Here is a 25,695-nt window from a genome sequence, read left to right as displayed (position 1 = left end):
CTATAAAACAACAACACAATGGAAAAAAAAAAAGGTATTCAGGCAACAAATAGCACAACAAATAGAAGAGTACCTCACATCTCAATACTAACGTTGAATGTCAATGGCCTAAAAGTTCCACTTAAAAGATACAGAATGGCAGAATGAATAAGAATTCAACAACCAAGGTTCTGCTGTCTCCAGGAGACTCATCTAACACATAAAAACCCACATAAGGTAAAGGAGTGGAAAGGGATATTTCACACAAATGTACACCAAAAGCAAGCAGGAGTAGCTATTCTTATATCATACAAAACAAATTTTAAAGCAACATGGTGAAACACTGTCTCTACCAAAAATACAAAAAAATTAGCTGGGTGTGGTGGTGGGTGCCTGTAGTCCCAGCTACTCAGCAGGCTGAGGCAGAAGAATCACTTGAACCCAGGAGGTGGAGGTTGCAGTGAGCTGAGATCATGCCACTGCCCTCCAGCCTTGGCAACAGAGACTCTGTCTCAAAAAAAAAAAAAAAAAAAGGGAAAAGACAAAGAAGGACATTATATAATGATATAATGATAAAAGGACTTGTCCAACAGGAAAATTTCACAGTTCTAAATATATATGCCCCTAACGGTGGAACTCCAAAATTTATTTAAAAAAGTTACTAGACCTAAGAAATGAGATACATGGCAACACAATAATAGTGGGGGACTTCAACACTCCACTGACAGCAATAGACAGGTCATAAAGATAGAATGTCAACAAAGAAACAATGGACTTAAGCTATACCCTACAACAAATGGACTTAATAGATATTTACAGAACATTCTATCCAGCAACTGCAGAATATATATTCTATTCATCAGCACATGGAACATTCTCCAAGATAGACCATATGATGGGCCACAAAAGAAGTCTCAGTATATTTAAGAAATTCAAAATTATATCAAGTACTCTCTGAGACCACAGTGGACTAAAACTGGAAATAAACTCCAAAAGGAGCTCTGAAAACCATGCAAATATATAAAAATTAAGTAACCTGCTCCTGAATGATCACTGGGTCAACAATGCAGTCAAGATGGAAATTTAAAAAATTATTTGAACCGAATGATAGTAGTGACACAACCTATCAAAACGTCTGGGATATGGCAACAGCAGTGCTAAGAGGAAAGTTCAGTGCATTAAATGCCTACATCAAAAAGTCTGAAAGAGCACATATAGACAATCTAAGGTCACACCTCACAGAACTGGAGAAACGAAAACAACCCAAACTCAAACTCAGCAGAATAAAAGAAAATAGAAGATGCCAGCGGAACTAAATGAAATTGAAACAAAAAAAGAAAAATACAAAAGATAAATGAGACAAAAATCTGGTTCTTTGAAAGGATAAATAAAACTGATAGACCATTAGTAAGATTAACCAAGAAAAGAAGAGAGAAGCTCCAATTAAGTTCAATTAGAAATGAAACGGGAGATATTACAACTGATACCACAGAAATACAAAGATTTTTCAAGGCTACTATGAACATCTTTACTCATATAAACTAGAAAACCTAGAGGAGATGGGTAAATTCCTTGAAATATACAGCCCTCCCAGATTAAACCAGGAAGAAATAGAATCTTGGAATAGACCAGTAACAAACAGCAAGATCGAAACGGTAATTTAAAAATGGTTGACAAAAAAACTTCCAAGACCAGACGAATTCACAGCTAAATTCTATCAGACATTCAAAGAAGAATTGGTACCAATCCCATTGACACTGTTCCACAAGATAGAGAAAAAGGGAATCCTCCCTAAATCATCCTATGAAGCCAGTATCACCCTAATTCTAAAACCAGGCAAGGACATAACAAAAAAAGAAAACTACAGACCAACATCCCCAATGAACATAGATACAAAAATCCTGAAAAAAATACTAACAAACACAATCCAACAACATATCAAAAAGAGAATCCACCACAATCAAGTGAGTTTCATACTAGGGAAGCAGGAATGGTTTAACATATGTAAGTAAATAAATGTGATACGCCACATAAACAGAATTAAAGACAAAAATCACATGATTATCTCAACAGACACAGAAAAAGCATTTGACAAAATCCAGCATCCTTTTATGATTAAAAGCCTCAGCGAAACTGGCCTAGAAGGGACATATCTTAGTTGTCTAAAAATTACTTGCCTTTTCGTATTTTTGACCTATTTGTATTTCTTCTTTTTTCTATATCTGTCACATATATATTTACAATACAGGTTTTTATTTGTCTCTTACTGATATTTAAAATTGCCATGGTTATTAAATCTTTGCTTTTTGTCTCACAAATATTTCCCACATTTTAAAATTTGTGTTTAATATTTGAAATACAGTTGAAAATTTGCTTTTGTAGGGGAGAAGTTATTTTTACCTACCTTTCTTAGGTTTATTGGTGGGACTGACTCTGGTAACAAAATAAAGATTCACAAGAGAAACATGAACAAGTTTATTAAAATGTATACTGCAGTATACACGAGAGATGCTCAGGGAATGAGTAATTCCTAGATCTAGGCCTCCAGCTTATGGAGCAGCTTCAAAAAAGAATGGTAAATTTTTAGAGGATGACAAGACAAAGGAAAAGGACAAGACAAAGGAAAAGGACAAGACAAAGGAAAAGGACAAGACAAAGGAAAAGGACAAGACAAAGGAAAAGTTTCTGGGGACAGCACATTGTGGGAAGGCTAATAAATGGCAGATAAAGGCTAGTTGGGAGGGGTTGTTCTGTAGATTCCTTTGGTGCCATCTCCTGGCTGTTAACATCTAAAGTTATCCTCAGCGGTAACTTTTGTCTTTCTTGGTGGGGGGAGGAGGACACAATTGTCTTTGTACATCTGTCTTCCACTTTTAGGCAAATTGAGGAAAGGCGGGTAACGTTTTCTTTATTTGCTTCCTCCCAGGTGCACTCAGTTCAAAATAATTTTTATGTTAAAGAGATATATTTTTGTAAGCAATGAAAAAAGGACTCCCTATTTTATAAACAGTGCTGGGATAGCTGACTAGCCATGTGTAGAAGAATAAAACTGGACTCCTACCTTTCACCATATACAAAAAATTAACTCAAGATGAATTAAATATTTACATGGAAGATGCCAAACTGTAAGAATCCTACAAGAAAACCTAGGGAATATTATTCTGGACACTAGCCTTGGAAAGGAATTGATGACTCAGTCCTCCAAAGCAATTGCAACAAAAACAAAAATTACCTAATTAAATTAAAGAGCTTCTGTAAAGCAAAAGGAACAATCAACAGAGAAAACAGACAACCTATAAAATGGGAGAAAATATTCACAAACGCTGCATCTAACAAAGGTGTAATATCCAGAATCTACAAGAAATTTAACTCAATAAGCAAAAAACAAATAACCCCATATAAAAATGGGCAAAGGACATGAGCAGATACTTCTCAAAAGAAGACACACAGGTAGCCAACAAATGTGAAAAAATGCTCATCATCACTAATCATCAGAGAAATGCAAATCAAAACCACAGTGAATACCAGAATGGCTATTATTAAAAAGTAAAAAAATAAAAACAAAAAACCAGATGCTGGCGAGGCTGTGGAGAAAAGGGAATGCTGTTGGTGGGAATGTCAATTAGTTCTGCCATTGTGAAAAGCAGTTTGGAGATTTCTCAAAGAACTTAAACAGAGCTACCATTTGACCCAGCAATTCCATTACTGGGTATATATCCAGAGGAAAAGAAATCATTCTACCAAAAAGACACATTCACTTGTATATTCACTGCAGCACTATTCACCATAGCAAAGACATGGAATTAATGTAGGTGCCCAACAATGGTAGACTGGATAAAGAAACTGTGGTTCCTATACACCATGGAATACTATGCAGCCATAAAAAATAATGAAGTCATGTTCCTTTGCAGCAAGATGGATGCACCTGGAGGCCTTTAATTAATGCAGACACAGAAAACTAAATACTGCATGTTCTTACTTATAAGTGGGAGCTAAACAATATGTACACATAAACATAAAGACGGGAACAACAGACACAGGGACTGCTAGAGGGTAGAGAAAGGGAGAAGGGAAAGGACTGAAAAACTAACTGCTGGGTACTGTGCTCAGTGTCTGGGTGACAGGATCAATCATACACCAAACCTCAGCATCATGCAATATACCCAGGTAACAAACCTGCATATGTACCCCCTGAAACTAAAAGTAATGTTTAAACTATGTTTAAAAAGAGATATCTTTTTGGATGGCATATTTTGATTTTCTCCACTTTCAGTTTCTTTTTAAAAAACATGCTTTAATTTTTATGCAATTGGTCCTAACAGTTTTTGATTTACACAATTTGATGCTTGCTTGGGACATAACATTTTAGTACATCCATATGTTTATTGTAGATTCAATCTTTAATCAATAAAATTGCCCTGTTTTGCCACTTTTGTTAGCTCAAAATTATATTGAATTTTTCTAACTTAATTTTTAAAAATGTTCTCTTTTCTTTCTTTCTTTGACTATATTGTTTGTTTCAAACAGACTGTATAAATTTGAGTTTAGTTTTTTTTTTAACCTAGCTTATGACATGCCTTTTTCTATTAATTGGAACACTCATCCCTTAAGTGATTGATGTATTTATTTCACTCATATTTATAATCACTTATGAGCAATCATTGTGTGCCTATACTGACATGATTTGTCTTACTTCTTTAACCTTACTTTCATTATTTTACTATTTATTCTTTTATTTGTTACTTTAATTTACTTTTTTTTTTTTAGAGACAGGGTCTCGCTCTGTTGCCCAGGCTAAAATGCAGTGGCATTATCATAGCTCACTACAACCTCAAACTCCTGTGAAGCGACACTTCTGCCTCAGTCTCTTGAGTAGCTGGTACTACAGGTGCATGGGACCATGGCCACCTAATTTTAAAATTTTTTTTGTAGAGTCAGTGTCTTGCTATGTTGCGAGGGCTGGTGTCGAACTCCTGGCCTCAAGCTGCCCTCCCATCTGGGCCTCTCAAGTCACTGGGATTTCTTGTATTATTTAATGTGCCATTGTTGTTCTTTCTTCTTTGCCCTTTTCTTCATAAACTATTTTCTTTTAGCCTTTTAGGGATCCAGTATTTGAGAAGTAATTTAGGCTGGACATTAGTTCTAAATTTAAAAAAATAACGAAAATGATTAGTTCAGAGGCATCGGCCAGAAATTAAAATATTCAACTTTTCAGAAATGATGCAATTAATACTCTTTTCTTTCCTTCCCTCACTCTATCCTGGGTTTGATGGTGAGCTAACTGTTATGCTTTTGACTATTCTAGTATTATTATTTTATTATATCATGCATTCTTAAGGGAAATTTAATGAGTCAGAAGAAAACTCTGAGGCATGCCTACAACTCCATGTGTCTTCCTGTCAGTGTCTGCAGACACACACTTCCTGGTTCCACCTGCTTTGATGGATGCATTTGTCATACTCCTATAGACAGCCAGTTCTCCCACTTCTGGCCTACATACAACTCTCCTGTGACTTCAAGGGAATTGTTCCAGAATTGCAATCTCTCTCCGGAATCATTGATTTCTTTCCGTTATAAATACATTTTCGATGCTGCAAGGAAATAGCACTCAAACATAAATTTAATTTTCTCAGCAAGGCAATTTTACTTCTATAGAAGGCTGCGTCTTGTGGATGGAGCAATGGCGAGAGTGCACCTGAACAAGGGAGGGGAAGGGGTTCTCATCCCTGACGCAGGTAACCCCTGCTGCTGTGTTGTTCCCCTATTGGCTAGGGTTGGACTGCACAGTCTAAACTAATTCCAATTGGCTATTTTAAAGCAAGCAGGGGTATGAGACAGAGTGGCAGGGGGAGCGGTTTGGTGGGAAAGATGGTTACAGAACAGGTAACTAAAGATGACTTAGGTCAGAGCAGGTGATCGGGGTGACTCAGGTCAAAGCAGGTAACCAGGATGAGTCAGGACAGAGCAGGTGACCAGGGGAACAGATGTGAACTACTGATTAAAACTGGTGGAAAAGGTTGTTTACTGAAACTATGAAGAAGTTAACCTTTAAAATGGAGGACAAAGAACTGAACATACTGACATACTGATTCTTTGAAGAGAAATTTAGAACTCATTGTATCCAACATTTCTCCTTACTGGATTATTCAATCAATATTTAAGAATTGCCATTTTTATTCTAATGAAGAAACATCCTTATCCATCAGAACTCTCTCCCTAGAGCTCCTCATTTCTGTCCCCTTTTTGTAGCAAAACTCTTCAGAGTCATGTTTATTTGTTACTGGAATTCATCTCCTACTAATAACTTTTTTATTCATATACATTACGGGGTACAAGTGTAATTTTTTTACATGCATTGATTGCATATTGGCGATTTCTAGACTGTTAGATTATCCATCACCAGAATAATGTACATTGTACTCATTAAGTAATTTCTCATTATCTACCCACTTTCCATCTCACTATTCTTCCCAGTCTCCAATATCATTCCACACTGTAAATACACATGATGTAGCTCTCATTTATAAGTGAATCTACCATTAACTCTTAAACTCGCTTCACCCACACTTCTACCTAAATCCAATGTCCTCATGAGCATTTCCTTTGGCATTGTTGGCTCATGGCTTCTTTCACTTGGAAACCCTTTCTTTGCTGGATTTTCCGGAAACCACATTTGCTTTTAGTGGGTGGGGCAGATGTTTGACTAAAGAATCCACCTTAATTGTTGTCCTTAGGCTCTCTGTTCCTCAATTAACTTTGGAAGTTTTAATTTTTCCTTGACAATTGTCCATGCTGATTTAGGTTAAATATATGGATATAGAATTATACACACTTATGTTGCTAGAAATAGGTAATAATATTAAAAATACACTTTCATAACCATGAGGGGTTACTCTGTGCCAGTTGTATCATCACAAGGCAACAAAATTTGAAATTAAAGAATAAATTAAAGGTAAAAATAATTCAAAAACTCTAGATTTGGAAAATTAGACACAAGTGCATGTCTGTGGCTTTGAAGGAGTTTATTATTGTGTAGATAAGATAATCTGCAGTCAAGTGATTACTGCGAAAAGTCAGAGCAAGGGAGGTCCCAGAAGACAGGAACTCATAGGTTAGGATGTGATTTATAATAATGTTTTGTGATCATAAATGCCATAAATGGTGTCACTTATGCAAGTGACTCAGCTTACGGTGAAATTGCTGACCCCTCCGAATGATAAGCATATGTGTGGTGAACTGAGGTGATGGGATGACACCGGCTGTGGCCAGGGACCCCTCAGACCTGACAAGAAAGGGAACCCAGAGGGCATCTGAGATAATGATCATGGACTGTCCTGCAGAGGGCCATAAAACCTGCCAGGAAACTGGGCATGGATGAGACCCTAGACACCTGCAGAGTCTCTGCCCAGGAGAACTCCGAGGCCTTCTTCTGCTGCAGTTGTTGGAGGCCCTGTTGGGGGAGAAAAGCATCGAGCAACACCCCCCTACCTGCCATGGGTTGATGAAAACTGGACCTGTCCATTTGTCAGTGGGAGTGCTGGGCTCTGAGCTATGGTGTGGTTCCTTCCTCCTCCCTGTTATCACTACCTCTGTGTGTTGAATATATTAATATTTGCATGATTTGTGACGCTAACTCATCATGAAACCTCAGGCCACCAGTCAGAGTTAGCACAACTAGGCTGATTGGAACTTGTCGAGAGAGTATGTCTCCAAGCACACGGAGGGTGTCTATGATTAGGAGGCTCAGGAAGGTCTACTAGGAAACTGATAGCTGAGCAACGCTGTGTGTATGTGTGTATGTGTATGTGTGTGTGTGTGTGTGTGTGTGTGTGTGTGTGTTTAGAGGGTGGGGGGGTAGACTGGGGGAGGATGTGCAGACAGTCCTAGAATTTCTTCTATATGGTTCTTCTAAATGTATAGTCATTTAGACTATACATGATTTCCCTCTCTGTGAGGGAAATCATGTGGCCCCCATCATCTTCTGATTTGGCTTTTGTCTAAACTTTATATATCAATATTGTTAGAGGTTATTTTTATTTATCAGACTCCGTGTTGTAACTAAGCTTAATTTGTCTATTAATTCAATGGACTATTATCTCCCTTTTTGATGTGTCGGGACTCATACCTCATATCACAATTCAGAGTTGATATAAAGATTATTTTATGCTGAAGACATCTGAGAATCAGTGGATACCAAAAGAAGCCTTCTCAGGGCTGTCTTATCTGATGCAAAGCAACACATTTTGGGAAATGAGGCTGCCATAAATTCCCTCTTCAGGGAGAGGCTACTCCTAGGAGGGAGACCAAAGTAAACCTATCATAAGTTCCCTCTCAGGGGTTGTCTCATGGCCATGAAGACAGGAAGACAGAAAGGCCACTTACACCTACATAAATAAACATCATCATAGATTTTCTTATCTTTTTTTTGTTCTTCTAAAAACCCATTTGTCTTTCCTAAAGAAACCTATCTGTTATTTACACAGAGATCTTTTCTACCCACCCCAACTTTTCCCTACTAAAGTAGGCATATAAGCCCTAGCTAACCATTTAGCAAGCTGGCTACTTCTTGTGTTCTCAAACGTTTTCCTGCTGTTGATCTGTCATTTGTTAAAGGAGAGGAAAAGCTTTTTTCTCCCTGAGAAATTCCTTTGGTCAGCCTATTCAAATAAGTATATGATAATAATATGGACCTACACAAGGTCTCCTAGTAAGACTTTTTACATTTTCCATACTTTATTTAGAGTGACTGGGGTTATTGGAGCAGTTAGTAGAGTATCTGGAGAAGATGAATCCTGAGCTGAGGTCCGAAAAGTTTTATTGCAAGTGAAGTGATGCCAGGTTCCATTTGATAATCTTATTTGCATGCTGGAAACGTCAATAATGTCTTACTAAATAAAAATGTTGGCTGGGCGCAGTGGCTCACGCCTGTAATCTCAGCACTTTGGGAGGCCGAGGCAGGCAGATCACCTGAAGTCAGGAGTGCGAGACCAGCCTGGCCAATGAGGTGAAACCCCGTCTGTACTAAAATTACAAAAAAAAAAAAAAAATAGCTGGGGGGTTGGCGCCTGTAATACCAGCTACTTGGGAGGCTGAGGCAGGAGAATCGCTTGAACCTGAGAGGTGGAGGTTGCCGTGAGCCACAAATGTGCCATTGCACTTCAGAGACAAGAGTGAAACTCTCAAGAAAAAAAAAAGTCAAAAAAAAGTCAACGAAAAGAGTCAAACTCTGTAATATATTTAAAGAGATTTATTCTGAGCCAAATATGAGTGACTATGTTCCATGACACAGCCCTAAGGGGGTCCTGAGAAACATGTCCCCAAAGTGGTCAGGATACAGCTTGTTTTTACATATTTTAGGGAAGCATAAGACATCAATCAAATACATTTAAGAAATACATTGGTTTAGTTCAGGAAGGCGGGACAAGTCAAAGCGAGGGCTTCCAGGCTATAGGTAAATTTAAACATTTTCTGGTTGACAACTGTTTGAGTTGGTCTAAAGATCTGGGATCCATAGAAAGGGAATGATCAGGTTAAGAAAAAAGATTCTGGAGACCAAGGTTCTTTTGAAGTCTCATAGTGGCTGCCCTTAAGAGACAATAGATGACAAATATTTCCTATTCAGATCTTTAAAAGGTGCTACACTTTAGTTAATCTCTTCAGGATTGGGAAGGCCTGGAAGAAAAAGCTCTAACTAGCTATTAATAGAGATTCTTTACAGATGCAGATTTTCCCCCACAAAGGACTGCTTTCCAAGGCCATCTCAAGATATGGCAGAGAAACATGTTTTTGGGGTAAAATATTTTGATTTTTTTCCTTGTCTCATAATTTTATGCCAGAGTCAGATTGGAAAGTAAACCACAATATATAGGGTTAAATAAACCCATCTGATGAGATTTATGGTTTGTAGGGCATGACTCCCTAGATCTCTTAAATAGGAATTTGGATAAGATTAAATAATAGAGTTGAGTCCTCAAAAAGCAGGACAAAAATATCTGCCTTGAAAGCGTCCTTTTCCCTAAGTGATTTCTGGCTAACTGTACACAAGATTTAATTGCTTCCTTGGGATCCTTTGCCCCAGTGACCGCAGCCAAGTAAATATTCTTTATATTTCTCTTTGTGACTTCCCCACTGTCTCATTATTTTAGAGAAAAATAAGAAAAATACTTTTTTTTTTTTTTTTCTGTGAGCATATGCATTTGATCTCTCCTGGTGTCTGCTGTTCAACCTCAGGTAAAAGATGTCACCCATTGTATCAATAATGCTCATATGTCTTTCCATGATGATGAATTTATAAATCTTGTGGTAAAATGCTCTAGGGAGTAAGGCAATTGCTTATTGTTCATTTTTAATAAATAAATACTTATAAAATTAAATAAAATATTCTGTTATTAATCAGATTAAAGTGAAATAAATGATTGTTTCTCAGTATTTCACCAAATATGTGTCTCTTATGCAAATTTATTAAATAAATAATTTTCATGGATTTTAAAAACAGTCATTTCACTTGCTCTTATGTCATGAAAAAAGTGCTAACTTGAAAAAAATTATTTGGATACGACACAACCATTATAAATCACTCTATCCTCTTTCAACATATGAATGTGCTGTTTTGTAAAAAAAAAACAAAAAATGAATTCCCTCCTGGCTAACTCGGTGAAACCCCGTCTCTACTAAAAAAAAAAACCACAAAAAAATTAGCCGGGCGTGGCGGCGGCCGCCTGTGGTCCCAGCTACAAGCGAATGGCGAGAACCTGGAGGCGGAGCTTGCAGTGAGCAGAGGTCGCGCCACCGCACTCCAGCCTGGGCGACAGAGCGAGACTCTATCTCAAAAAAAAAAAAAAAGAATTCCCTTGGCAATAAGGAGCTGGCAGATGGAACCTTCTGATAAAGCTGCAAGCATGGCGCAACATCTTCAGTTTTCTTAACTAGGTTCAGAATGAAAATCTCTGTAGGTAAATATCTAGGTTAACATGAGACATTCACTAAGACCTGTTTTAATGTTAACATGAGATTGAGTCAGACCAATGGAAAGGCAAGTCTTTTTTAATTTTAATTTTAATTTTAGAATTAATTAACTGTAGGAAAATGTGAGGTTTGAGGGTAAGGGCAAGCGGGGTAGTGGGGGTGTGTGTGTGTGTGTAGTTGTGAATTTTCTGATTAGAGATGATGATTGATGCTGCTATGGAGATGAGACTGACAGGAAGAATTTTATAGAGAAGCAAAGTGGGTGAGCATTGGAAAGATGCATAGTTAGGTAAAGGAAGAAAGAGCAGGCATCGATACCTAGTTTTGTCATAGTTAACTCTTCAGTCAGCTCACACTTCAATATAATTTCTTTTTCATATGCAGGACTTGTCTATGGGGCACTTGAAACACATTTGTTGTTCTTTTCTTCCAGATGCTTGTAATACGTATGGTAAGGCTAACATAAATATATGTAAATATTCGATATACAAGCCCATATGAGAGAAACGCGAAATAACTGCATAAAGACAAAAAACAAAACAAAGCAAAAACTTACAAGCTCACAGAGCAAGCCATACATTGAAATAGTTTTTATCTAAATCTTTTGAGAACTAAGAAGCTTCTGCAGGCTTTGATCTGGGAAGAATCACAATAAGAGCATTTTTAAGATCTTAGTTGCAGTGATCATCCTGGGACAGGATTATTAGAGACAGGGTCATAGAGAAGTAAGGTCAAATACAATTGTAAATTTTAAATCAAGGTGTGTGAAAAAGTGGGACTCTCTATTGTTAAGGTAGTCATCACAAAGTGTTGCGTGATTGGTGCTTGGACTCGCTGTGAGACATGTTGAATCAAAGGTGGTATTATGATAGACACAGATACTCACAGGCACACTGGAGTATAGTTTTAAAGTCAAAGCTAACAAAATAAATTGAAGAGGTAACCATGGCATCATCGTAAGTAGCAAATTGATGTGATCTGATTGGATGAAAAAGTTGAGAATTATTAACAGAAAATACCAGAAAACAAGTATAAAAAATTGGGCATAGTGGTTCATGCCTGTAATCCCAACACTTTGGGAGGCCAAGTTGGGTTAATTACCTGAGCTCAGGAGTTCAGTATTAGCCTGGGCAACATAGTGAAACCCTGCCTCCTCACAAAAAAGAAAAAAAAAAAAAAAAAGCCAGGCATGGTGGTGTGCACCTGTGGTCCCAGATGCCCGGGAGGCTGAGGTGAGAGGATCTCTTAAGCCTGGGAAGTAGAGGCTGCAGTGAGCCATGATCGTGCCACTGCATTCTAGCCTGGGGTGACAGAGTGAGACTCTGTCAGAAATAATTGAGAAGTGACCCCAATGGGGAGGAGGAGAAAGAAAAAACTCAGTATAGAAAAGATAAAATCTTCCAGAGTGAAAGAAGAACAAAACATACTTAGAATTCCATAATGGATAGAATTTAAAGAATAAAATATGGCAATTATCGTATTTCCATTACCAAAGTAATGAGGCAGAATATAAGTGCATCAAGTTAATTGGATTAACTGGTAAGGGATTTTTTCTAAGCTTTATGAATTCTGTTTCAGCAAGCCAAAGCACAGAAAACAGATTTGGGATATTGAGCAAAAAAGAAAGTGGTATACATATATACCTTAATGAAGAAATGTGGAGCTGTGAGAAGAAGTGTACCATAAGCTGCAATTCCATACAATGATGAAATCAGGGAAATATCCTTCAGATTTTATGTGATATTAGAACCATATAACTTTACAGTATCATTTAGGACATGATAGCAGGAGGTACAGAGAACAACAAGGACAAATAAATTTTAAGAATATCATTAATTTTCAAAATAAGGGAAATAATATGCACTTTTGAAGGCAGAGATAAAGAAATGGAAGAGAAGTAAAGATTCCAGACATTGTAAATGCACAAAATAAGTGAATGATAAGCGTCCCAGGGAAGGTGGAGAAAAGATATTAATGTGGGCATACTAGAAGAATGAGAGCTTAATTTGAAGTGATGATTCACAGTTCAGAGAGAGAAATGTGCTCTCATTGTATCCTTCAACGTGGCACCCAAGAAAGATAATGAAGGTATAGATTTTTATTCAACCTCACGTATCTACTCATTCAAACATAGTTATCCATTTTAGAAGCAATGCAATGAAAGGTAATGGTCATTTCTAACATCAGCTCATTCAGTGGGTTTTTCCTGCTGGGTTTCTCCAAGCAGCCTCTGCTAGAGATGGTCCTCTTTGTTATCATTGTGATTTTCTATTTGCTGACTTTACTTGGCAATATGGCCATTATTATTTTGGCTCGTCTGGATCCCAGGCTCCATACCCCAATGTACCTCTTCCTTAGCCACTTGTCATTAATGGACCTCTGCTCCACTGCCAGCACAGTCCCCCAGCTGCTCTTCAACCTGCAGGGCCCAAAGACTGTAACTTATGGTGGCTGTGTTGGTCAACTTTATGTGTCTTTGGCAATGGGTTCCACAGAATGCATCCTTCTTGCAGTCATGGCCTTCGACCGTTATGTTGCTGTATGCCAGCCTTTGCACTATACTATTCTCATGCATCCTCGCATCTGTTTGCAACTGGTGGTTACGACATGGCTGACTGGCTTGTCCAGCTCATTGGTGCAGACTGTGCTTATCACACAGGTTCCCCTTTGTGGAAGAAACATCATAGACCATGTCTTCTGTGAAGTGCCAGTTCTCCTCAGACTGGCTTGTGTGGATACCACCTTCAATCAGATGGAACTCTTCCTGGTGAGTGCATTTTTACTCCTTGTGCCCCTTACTCTCATTCTTGTTTCCTACACCCGCATTGTTCAGGCCGTGTGGAAGATCAGGTCATCTGAAGGATGTCGAAAGGCCCTGGAGACTTGCTCTTCCCACTTGGTGGTGGTGTTTCTCTTCTATGGCACTGCTATGGCCATGTATCTGCAGCTCGGTTCAGCCACCTCCCACAACCAGAACAAGTTTATGGCTTTATTCTATGGAATTGTTACTCCAACTCTAAATCCTTTCATATATACATTACGTAATAAAGATATGAAAGGGGCACTGTAGAAGATAATGGGGAAAAAGTAAAGAAAATGAAAGAGTTTGAAAAGATGGTAGAAACAGAAGAATGGAAAACTGCTTAATGGAAATAAACCATGAAATGCTTTTAATTCTGAAAAAAAGTTAATATCTCTTTTAGAGTTGCATTTCTCATATATGAAAATATATTTACTATGTTAACATATTTTTATATCTTATTTACAATGGTTAGATAATAGAATAGCTAAAGGTTACCTATCTTGATTCTGACAATGCCTAGCTACTCAACAATGGCCAACTCATGTAATTTCTGTTGTTGTCATTATATTTACAAAAATGGTAATGAAAACACCCACCCTGCATTGTGTAGAGGTTATTGTGGAGACAGAGCTAGATAAAGCAATGTTTTATAGTCTCCAAATGTAAAATGCTTTATAACAATTTCACATACAACTTTTGGGAGTATTCTCCAATTTGTGAGGGACTTCAGAGGCCATCTGGCCTAATACATCCAGTATGAGAATCCCCGCAAAATATTTTTGAATAGTGGTCATTCAAATGTGTTTGAACATATCCATGACAGAACAATCTGTTTTTCCCAAATGTTACACATTTGGACAGTTATGTTCATTATAGTCTTTCTTCTTAGATTAAGCTGGGAATCTGCCTATTTATTATTTTGACCTTGTTGATTTTGGCTTTGACCTTCAAAGCCAAACAAAATAATATTCCATTTGCTTAAATATTTTGAACATATGAAATAGATTACCATGCAGAACTTCTCTGAATGGATAATACTTTAAACTATTTTTTAGGTAACATGATGTCAACTATCCACAAAATCCTGGTATTTTTCTAAATTAAATTTAACAATTTTAACCTACTTTTACAAATAAATTTTGTTGATCAAGTTGATTTATATATAGTGAGGTGGGCTAGATTTGTCTTTTAAACTCCATGAATATCTTTTGCTAAAAGCCAACCTAATTTTAAAATGGGGAGGTTATTTTTAAATTAATTCCTTTAGACATTGCTCTCTGATTGTGTAGGAAGGAAAATGTCCATTCTCTTCTTGATAGGCAATAGGATTCTGCATCTTAGTGAACAAGCAGTGGTCATCGTGAATTACATTCCCATTGCACTGGAGTAGCATCATCAAGACCGTTCATAGCTCAAAAGACCACCAGTGCTACTAAAGGCATGATCATCATTTCTCCACACAGTATTCTTTGCTTAGCATAGAAATTATTATATCATGTTCATGGAAAATTGACAATAAAATAAGGAAAAGTAATAAACATATAAAGGTTGGTGTTTCCTTCTGCTTGGTTGTTTGAAATGGAAATATATAATGAGATATCTTTGGTCCCTTTTCTTTCTCAAGTTTCATCTCAAAATCAATCACTAATTCCCATGGACATTCCCTCCTAATATCTCTCAAATTAGTTTATCATCATTTCTAATCGAACTTAAGAGATAATGCCATTTGCTTTTATGAATATTTTGTTGAATAATTGAATGGTTCGAATTAACAATGATTAGAGTTCAGTAAATTGGTTAGGAAGCAATACTTACTGCACATATGTAAATACTTATATGGCAACCTGTATAAAACAGACTCCTTATATACCAGCAGTAATGACTTAAAGGCATAACTCATTCAATTAGTTATTTTATGATTTTGAATTGTGCATTAATTATTTTTCTCCTTATCTTATAATAATGATTCAGATTATTGGAAGTGTCTTTAGTAGTAGCAATGATGGTGTGCACACTTCTTATTTTTAGTACTAAGGAATGTGTTCAAGTTTTTCAACTAAATATGATACTAGAAGTAAATTTTGGCATGTAACTTTTAATAGAAAAAATAACTTTTCTTTCATTTCTGGTTTTTGAGATTAATGCATCATAAATTGTTACTGAATTCTATCAAATGCTTTGTATTTACTTTGTAAATTATGGGAATTTTTTCTTTTAGGTCTTTTTTTCTGATTAATTAATAACACTGTAGACTAAAAGGACCTAACGGACCTACACAGAACATTCCACCCAACAGCAGCAAAATACACATTTTTCTTAAGTGCACACAGAACATTCTCCAGAATAGATCATATGCTGGCTCACACAAAGAGGCTTACACATTTAAGAAGACTGAAATCTTATCAAGTATCTTTTCCTGTCACAGTGGTGTAAAACTAGAAATCAATACAGAAGAAGAAATAGAAAATTCATAAGCATTTAAAATTAAGCAATACACTCCTGAAAAACCAATCTGTCAAAGCAGAAATCAAGAGGGAAATTTAAAAAATAGCTTCAACAACAACAACAACAACAACAACAAAAACAGAAATACAGCAGAAATGTATTCATTTCTAGTAGATTATGCAGTTTCTTGGTGTATAATTGTTCATAGCTGTCTGTTATGATCCTTTGTATTTGTATGGGATTAGCTATAACATCTCCTCTTTGTCTATAATTTTGTTTGAGTCTTTTCTCCTTTTTTCTTTCTTAGTCTAGCTTCAGGTTTGTCAATTTCTTTTATCTTTTCAAAAAGCCAACTGTTTGCTGATTTTTTTTTTTTTTTTTTGAGACGGAGTCTCGCTCTGTCGCCCAGGCTGGAGTGCAGTGGCCAGATCTCAGCTCACTGCAAGCTCCGCCTCCCGGGTTCACGCCATTCTCCTGCCGCAGCCTCCCGAGTAGCTGGGACTACAGGCGCCCGCCACCTCGCCCGGCTAGTTTTTTGTATTTTTTAGTAGAGACGGGGTTTCACCAGGTTAGGCAGGATGGTCTCGATCTCCTGACCTCGTGATCCGCCCGTCTTGGCCTACCAAAGTGCTGGGATTACAGGCTTGAGCCACCGCGCCCGGCCTGCTGATTTTTTTATATTGTTTTTCTAGTCTGTACGTCATTTATTTCTGTTATATTAATAGTATATATTGTTTTCTTCATTTTGGGAATTTGGAGCTTAGTTTGTTCTTCTTCTAGTTCCTTGACATGTAAGGATAGTATGTTCGAGCTCTTTATTCTCAATGTAGGCATTTTCATAAATGCAAATCAAATCAACGTGATACACCACATTGAAAGAATAAAGGATACAAAAATCATATAATAATCTCAATAGATGCAGAAAAATATTTGGGCAAAAATTCAATATCCTTTCATGAAAAAGTAATAATTGTAACAAATTACATGTAGAAGGAAAGTACTCAACACAATCAAGGCCATATATGACAAGCTCACAGTTAACATTATACTTAGTGGTTAAAAGCTGAAAGCTCTTCCTCTAAGATGAGAATCAAGACAAGGATGACCACTCTCAACAATTTTAGGAGCAATCAGGCAAGAGAAAAAAATAAAAGGCCTCCAATGGGAAAGCAAGAAGTTAAATTATCCCTGTTTGCAGATGACATGATGTTATTTAGAGAAAACCCTAAATGCTCTACCAAGAAACCGTTAGAAGTAACAAATTCAGATAATTTACATAATATAAAATCAATATATAAAAAACTGATAGTGTTTCTATACACTAACAACAAAGTATCTGGAAAAGAAATCAAGAAAACAACATTATTTACAATAACATTTAAGAAAATAAAATAGGAATACATTTAATCAAGGAGATGAAAGATCTGTACACTGAAATCTATAAGTCATTGGTGAAAGAAATTGAGAGTACACAAATAAATGGAAAGATATCTTATGTTTATGGATGAGAAGAAGGAATATTGTTAATATATCCAAACTACTTAAAGTGATATATAGATTCAGGGCAATCCTTATTAAAATTCCAATGTCATTTTTCATAGAACTAGAAACAATCCTAAAATTCATCAGTAACTGTAAAAGACTCCAAATAGCCAAAGCAGTTTTGAGTGAGAAGAACAAAAATGGAGGCCTCACACTTCATGATTTAAAAATATAAGACTATGGTAATCAAAGCAGCATGGTACTGTCATAAAAATAGATACATAGACTAATGGAACATAAATGAGTGCCACGAAATAAATCTGCACATCGATCATTAACTAATCTTTGACAAGGTTGCCAAGAACCTACAATGGGTAAAGAAACTCATAAAAGAAGATAGTAGAGTGATGATTGCCAGGACCTGGGGGAGGGGAGAAAGTGGGGGAGGTGCTATTCAAAGACTACATAGTTTCAGTTATGAAAGATGAATAAGTTCTGGAGATATAATGTACAGCATGGTGACTATAGTTCACAATATTGCATTGTGTACTTGAAATTTGCTGTAAGAGTAGATCTTAAGTCATCTCATCACACACACACATATACACACACCAACACACACACAGACATACCCCCAGACTCATGCACTAGGTAACTGTTTGAGGTGATGAATATGCTACTTAGGTTGATGTGGTAATACTTTTTCACAATATATACTTACATGAAATATCACACTGCACACCTTAAATACATACCATTTTTATTTGTCAATACCTGAATAAAACTGGAAAAAATAAAAAATTGATAAAATACATTATGCAGTCCTTCATCTTTTCTCTCCTTTATTTTATAGTCTGGGCAGCCACATGTGTAGGCTGTATCCCAAGATAACGGAAATATGGATCCCAGAGTTTTCAGATGGAAAAGAATCCCTCGTGATCCATATCTTAATTAATATTGGTTGTACTAAGCCACTGAAGCTTCTGTGTTTTGGGGGTTATGTAATATGTCCTAGAGTATTCTATTACCATACTTTATATTTTCAAATTATTTATTATGTCCCCCATATTCCCCCCAAAACCTTACACCTATGTGGAAACCAGGGCTCAGTGAAGCCAGTAATCTAAGTCAGCAGAGCTAGTACCAAGATATTAATTTGAAGTCTAATTTACCATCTTTTAGAAATGCTTTATTCTCTTTGCATTGGCAAAGTTGCAAAGATATTTACTTATGTTTTCTTTTTACCCCTTTTTAGGGTTATAATACATTTATAATTATACATGTATCATTAAATGTTGTGTGTGGTTTTAAAGTTTTTTCATTTAATGTGGATATAATATAACATCATTTGTTGAATAGAATTTCTTCCTATTGAATTTCTTTGGCTTTCTTGTGAAGAATCATTTGTTGGTATATATGTGGGTCTATTTCTGAACTTTGTCATATCACTTTGAGCTATATGTCTATTTTTTCTCTCATATCACACTATCGGGATAATTGTAGCTTTGTAATAAGACTTGAAGTTAAATAGAACATATACTTTATTGTTTTTCCATTTTCAGACTGTTTTGACTGTGCTAGAACTCTTGATTTTCCAAATACATTTTACAATCAGCTTGTCAATTTATCCAAGTAAGTGTTCTGGTATTTTATTTAATATTACATCGAAGCTATCAATTTGGGAGAAGGTATCTCAACATGAATGCATTTCCATAACAGACACTATAATTATTTCTTTAAGTATATTTGAAGTGAGCCTTTCATTGATGAACATGGCAATATGGCAAGTTATTCCATTGATACAGGTCATTGATATGGTTTGGCTTTGTGTCCTCACCCAAATCTCAACTGGAATTGTAAATCCCCATAATTCCCCCGTGTCCAGGGAGGGACCAGGTGGGAGGTGATTGGATCATGGGGGCATTTCCTCCATGCGGTTCTCGTGATGGTGAGTGAGTTCTCACGAGATCTGTTGGTTTTATAAGGCAGTTTTCCCTGTTCTTGCTTGCTGTCTCTCACCTGCCACTGTGTAAATTGTGCCCCTTCCCCTTCTGCCATGGTTGTAAGTTTCCTGAAGCCTCCCCAGTCATGCTGAACCCAGACCATTAAACCTCTTTTCTTTATAAATTACCTATATCAGGTATGTCTTTATAGCAGTGTGAAAATGGACTGACATCTTTAATTTCTGTTAGCAATGTTTCAATGTATAAAGTTATTGAGCTTTGTATAGCGTATGTATTTCTTTAATTTCTGTTGGCACAGATTATCAGGAATGGTTTACTCTATACTGCTCGGTCAGCAGCAGACATTCTGCATCTTGCTTTAGATTATGCTTTAGATTTTTCCTTATTAAAATGTATCTGGAGAGAACTTGAAAATGTTCTAATAGAATGTTTATATTAGAAACAAAACATGTTTTCTATTAGAAATAAAAATAGTTTATCGTTTATAATATAGTGTTTAAATGTAGTATAGGTGCTATTTATAGTTTAACTGATTATATTTTACTAACTGTACTTGGTAAGAAGAAAAAAACCAAACACCATAGAAATAGGAGACATAATTGTTCTAGAGGATGGCAGATATGCTGCAATAATTTAGGATTTTGCCACATGAATAAAATATTTTTGGGCCGAGTCACAAATGTGACATATTAAACCTATTGACCTTCTGAAATGAGAAAAAAAATGTTGTCCCTTGATTCACTCATCATGGTATCTAGAAGCAAGCTTGGGTAAAGAAGAGACTATGCTGAAGGCCCATGTTTGGTACATTTTCTGACCCTGATCCTTGTGATCTAGCAGACACAAGGGTATTGATCGTAACTCTGCCATATACAGACTGTGTGTGTTATTACTGCAAGCCAAGACAAGAGTTCCAGTACAGACCCCATGGGGTGGGAGTAAGATCATGATTTCTCATAACAGTAACTAATTGTAATTGAAAAGCATCTTGGCTTTCTGTTAGAGAAACTGAAAAGCATCTTGGCTTTCTGGTAGAGACTGAGCAATCAATAGGACAACAATTTTGATGTGACGCAAACTGGTTCAAAACTGGCTATCATTCATCAGAAACTAGGTATCACCTCATATCTATCATTGTGAAAAATAACAGTAGTGGGTGAAAATATGGAGTAATTGGAATGCTTGCACACTATTGGTAGGAATGCAAGATGGTGCAAGAAACTATGAAAAACAGTGTGGAGGTTCTCAAACAGCTAGAAGTAGAACTACCATATGAACCAGCAATCCCATTCCCAAGTATAACAAAGAGTTAAAATCAGGATCTCAAAGAGATGTTAGCACTCCCATGTCCATTGCAGCACTATTCACAATAGCCTTGTTATTGTTTTAGTATGCATGCATCCAATTTTATTTCTAATACCTATTTAAAACATATCCTAAAGTAATTCAACATAAATGCATTTCCGTAACATACACTATAATTATTTTCTTATTTCAGTATATTTTAAACATGAAAATCAGTCAATTGCTTTGGTTAAGTTGAAATAATAGCTGTATTTCATTTTGTACTGTTTGATAACTACAGATGATAAATGAGTAGAGCCTATGTCGTGAAAATTAATATAAGATATGTTTAAAGTGTTCTTTAACTGGCAGTACATTCTAAGCTACATCAATTCTTCACTTAGGAAAACATAGATTGGAAATACCCTGGAAATTTAAAATGTACGCTTTTATATTATTGCCTCACAAAATCCATTTAACCAGTCAAATAAATCCAAATAGTTAATCATGTAGACAGCCTGGCTCTTTTATGTTATCAAGTTTAACTTCTCCTCTGAAAGTAAATGGGCATTTAAAATGGATTTTTATGCACAGACAGGCCGAATGAGTAACTAGTGAATATTGTGAATCACTTAATTTGTGGAATTGTTAGAAATTTTGTCAACAATTTAGCCCCAGGGAGAGCTAGCCTAACTACTTTGGCTAAAATCTAGGGAATAATTGGTAGTCTGCCTTCTGGGATTGCAGATTTTCTGTTCACTGATTTTAAGAGCAGAGTTTAAATGATAAAAGCTAATGGTATGGACGAAGGGTGAGTAGTTTTAATAATTTACATTACTTTTACATGTGAAAGAAAATCTCATAGAATTTTCTAGGGCATCCACCTGCTGATTGAGAAGAATCCTCATGAATTCATCCCAAATGGTCATCCAGCTTCAGAGAAATCTGAGTGAGTTGATCTCAGGACTGATTTCTTCCTATTTCCATTTTCAGGTCTTTGCTTTTCACTCTAGCTCATGCCTCCAACTTTGGTCCGTCATTAAGTTTCATCCCTAGAAACGCCCTTGATCTGACCCATATCACCATCTCTATTCCATCCCAGCACATATTTCTGTTTTTTCTTTGTTTCATGTCTGATTATTTTATTCTCATTATTCCATTTTCTGGCTATATCTACATGATAAATTACTGCAATAATCAGAATAAACCATCCAGGTAGCACATTGTTATTTCCTTATTGCTAAGTAGAAATTTGTATCTTTAAGACTTGGTTGATAATCCCTGGATATATTGTTGACATTCTATGAGGCAAACACTTCAGATTTACTTATCAAGTTAATCGTGTCTGTTTTTATTTGTAGGTGGTTGTGATGAACACATGATGTAATATACTGCAAAGCACCTATAATACATTTTAATATTGTTCCTATGATAATATTTTTTACTAAAGAATCTATTCATATTTGTATTTATGAAATGATTTTGTGGATTTTGTTTAACCAAATTGATTTTACTGCTTTTGATATATAAGCAAGTGAAATATAAGTTTAGGACATTTTTATGAAATAATGAACAAGAATGTTTTATATTTACTTATTTTCCTTTTCAGAACTATGTGTAAAAAACATACAAAACAAGTGTGGGTAAAGTGGTCTCAAATAAAATGAAAACGATAGACTCCTGGTGTTTTTGATTGGTGGGCCACACATCAAATGCCAAGCTAATTTGTCATTGATAAAAACCCAAAGAATTGAGGTACATTTATGTAATGACCAATTACATTAATTTGTTACACTTCTTTGTAGAATTTTTATTCTACAACTAATTTTGTTTATGTTATTTACACTCCTGTCTCCATAACCCTGCATGTTTCCTCCAGCTGGAACATACAGCTTTTCATTCATTAGAAATCCTTCCAACTCTTTATATGACAACTTACAAATTGACTTCATCAATACCTCAGTTTAAAATATTTTTACTATTTTCTAAATTTCTATAGGACATATATCCCACAATAATATCTGTTAGGTGATAGATATAGAGATTTGTAGAAAAATAGATAAATGCATATATGGTGTTATACATGTGGGTATATGGTGTTATACACGTGGGTATATAGTGGTATACATGTGGGTATATGGTGGTATACATGTGAGTATATGGTGGTATACATGTGGGTATGCATCTTATTCCTGACTTACAGGACTTCACAATGCATATCAAAGGCATACATATGAGTGTGTGTATATATATGGTATGTATGTCTATGTCTAGTATTAATAATTGGGCATATTTATATATAATAATTTGGTCCTTGAAATAAAATTATGAATACTTAAAAGGTAGAAATCATAATATACCTACTTTTGTATCTCTGCTCATGCTTCCTCCTTGTGTTAAACGTTAAATTTTTTGCAAAATATAATTAAAAGCAGAAAAAGACACCACGCCCTTGCTGACTATTTGTCAAATGGTATTTGGCTTCAGGGATGATAATTTGTTCACAGTGAACATCAAGATGCAATATAAAGAAAAGAGAGTATAAAAAAATAAATAGGAAGAGATGAATTGGCAGTGAGGATGACCATAAAAAATGTCCAAACAGTTTTTCATGAATAGCAGGTGCACAACAAGTAGATCTGCAGTAATGAATTAATAAAATATATATTATCATTTATTTATAATTAGAAATTATTCTATGTGATAGTAATGTGTGCATCCATGTAGTTTTGTCTTTTCTATATTCAGCCTTACCTGATTTTTTTATGTTGATTAGAGAGAAATAGTAGCATTATAAATGTATTTATTCTTTTGTCTACATTCTTGAATTGATCCTTTCATAATGAATCAATAGCAACATGGCATAATACTCTTATTTCTGCTAATATACAAAGAAATTTCAGGTTAGAATGTTCAAGAGACTGGTCTAAAACCTGATTTCTGTAAAAACAAAACAACTGCTGACTCGATTCTCAGTGTGCCTTGGACTCTTCTCTAATTCTTAATAGAGTTTGCCAAGCACCAACATCAGAGCACACAGGGTATGATTCTACACTCATTATTTTGAGAAATAATCAATTTAAAACATCACTGCACAATTCTGAATCTAAATGGATATTAGATTCAAATAACAAATTCACTATCTACTAATCTGTACATTATAAAAGCAAACACAAGAATTGTCTTAATTACTAAGGTATTCTGCTTGTCAGAAAGACCTTCATTGTATTCTGGAATCCTAATTTTTACTAGCACATTAATGTCTAAATGGCTGGAGTAGAGTAAGCATCTTTTATTGATAAGAAAATATTAAATCTAGCTATATCTGGCATAGATAGCACCTTACTTGTGGTGTGAGTAGTTGACATCAGGTGTCTGTCTCCTCAGCCAGTAGTGACAGGGAGAAGTGACATGCTGGGAGAAGGCCCTGTTTGTCCTAGGCTATTGCAGAGCAAAGGTTCAGTTCCAGCAGAGAGCACAGTATGTGTTTTCCTGTGGCTGCTGTTGGACATTCTGTTTGATCCTCTCACTTACAATCTGAGGCTATTATATCATAATAGGACTCCAAAGTCATTGTGTCCAAACTTCTTCATTAGGTAAATAAGGAAACACTAAGTTAGATGCACTGTTTTTCTAACTCGCAAGACAAGCTTGAGACATGGGTATAATTAATTTTCTTAATTTAAGAGATGAGAAAACTATGCTTACATATTATGTAACTTGTCAAAATTCTAAGCTAAGTCTGACTTTTGAAACATTATTTTAGTCATTTCTTTTGAGTGGATATTAAAGTAAATCAGAGAGGGTTAATTCATTTCATTATCAGAACAACACTCAGTTGGTGTTTGAGGGTAGATAAAATTAAATCTGAATGAGCCACTTTGCCCAGACTGTCTTTACTAGATAGTCATTGTAAAGGCAGATTGAGGAATTCTCCCTTCTGTTTCTGCCTTTCTGAGGGGTAGTACTTGGGCATCCTATTCTTTCTTCCTGAAAGATAAAAAACTGTATTCTGCTTTGTTTCCTTTTATTGTTATGGATTGGATAATGTTCTCTCCAAAATTCATACATTGAAGTATTAGTCCCCTGTACCTCAGAAGGTGACTGTATTTGAGGATCAGAGTTTTTAAAAAGATCATTAAAATCAGGTCATTGTTGTGTTCCCTAATCTAATAGGATTAGTGTTCTTTTAAGAAGAGGAAATTTGAACACAGACAGGCACAGAGGAAAGTCACACGAAGAGACACGGGAAAACATGGCCTTATAACAGCCAAGAAGGGAAGCCTTGAACACACCCTTCCCTCTCAGCCGTTGGAAGAACTCAGCTCTGACAACACCTCGTTTTTGAACACTTGGCCTCCAAAACGGTGAAATAAATATCTGTAGTTTAAGCCACCCAGTCTGTGGTGCTTTGTTACAACAGCCTTAGCAAATGAATAGATTGACAATCTCCAAATGTAAATTTTTGTACTCCATATGTTCCTAGAGAGGTTAGAACAGCAGAAATTTTCAATTAGGTTTTGAAGTAGTTTGGGCCATATTTTATTTTTCAAAAAGAGTGATTACAAAGCCAATACACATTTATTTTGTTTTCTAAAAACATCATTATTATCCTATGCCCAGAAATAACCACTATTATTTTGTGTATAAAGATTGACAGAAATTTTTAGATCATAGTTCAAAAATTTTATCAAGACTAATAAATTATTTTTTAAAAACCTATTCATTTATAATAACATGAAAAGTCTAATATGATTAATAAAAGTTGTGGAC

The 25,695-nt window shown here is 35.8% G+C and overlaps 1 protein-coding gene across 3 annotated transcripts in view; it reads left to right on the top strand.

The window, feature by feature from the left end:
• LOC105474731 (germinal center associated signaling and motility like) overlaps positions 1–25,695 on the top strand; it is a 218,147-nt gene that overhangs the window by 73,230 nt on the left and 119,222 nt on the right. Inside the window, exon 6 of one of the 3 annotated variants that reach the window (XM_011729558.3) lies at positions 13,604–15,695. The exons of the other annotated variants lie outside the window; for them this stretch is intronic. Coding sequence (XP_011727860.2) covers positions 13,604–14,014 — 411 coding nt within the window. The 3' untranslated portion in view covers positions 14,015–15,695. Of the gene's footprint in view, positions 1–13,603; positions 15,696–25,695 lie in introns of those variants that run through there. 3 annotated transcript variants of the gene reach the window in all.

Source organism: Macaca nemestrina, chromosome 1 (genome assembly GCF_043159975.1).
Source record: "Macaca nemestrina isolate mMacNem1 chromosome 1, mMacNem.hap1, whole genome shotgun sequence".
Lineage (NCBI taxonomy): Eukaryota > Metazoa > Chordata > Mammalia > Primates > Cercopithecidae > Macaca > Macaca nemestrina.
This window is presented reverse-complemented; position numbering and strand designations above follow the sequence as displayed.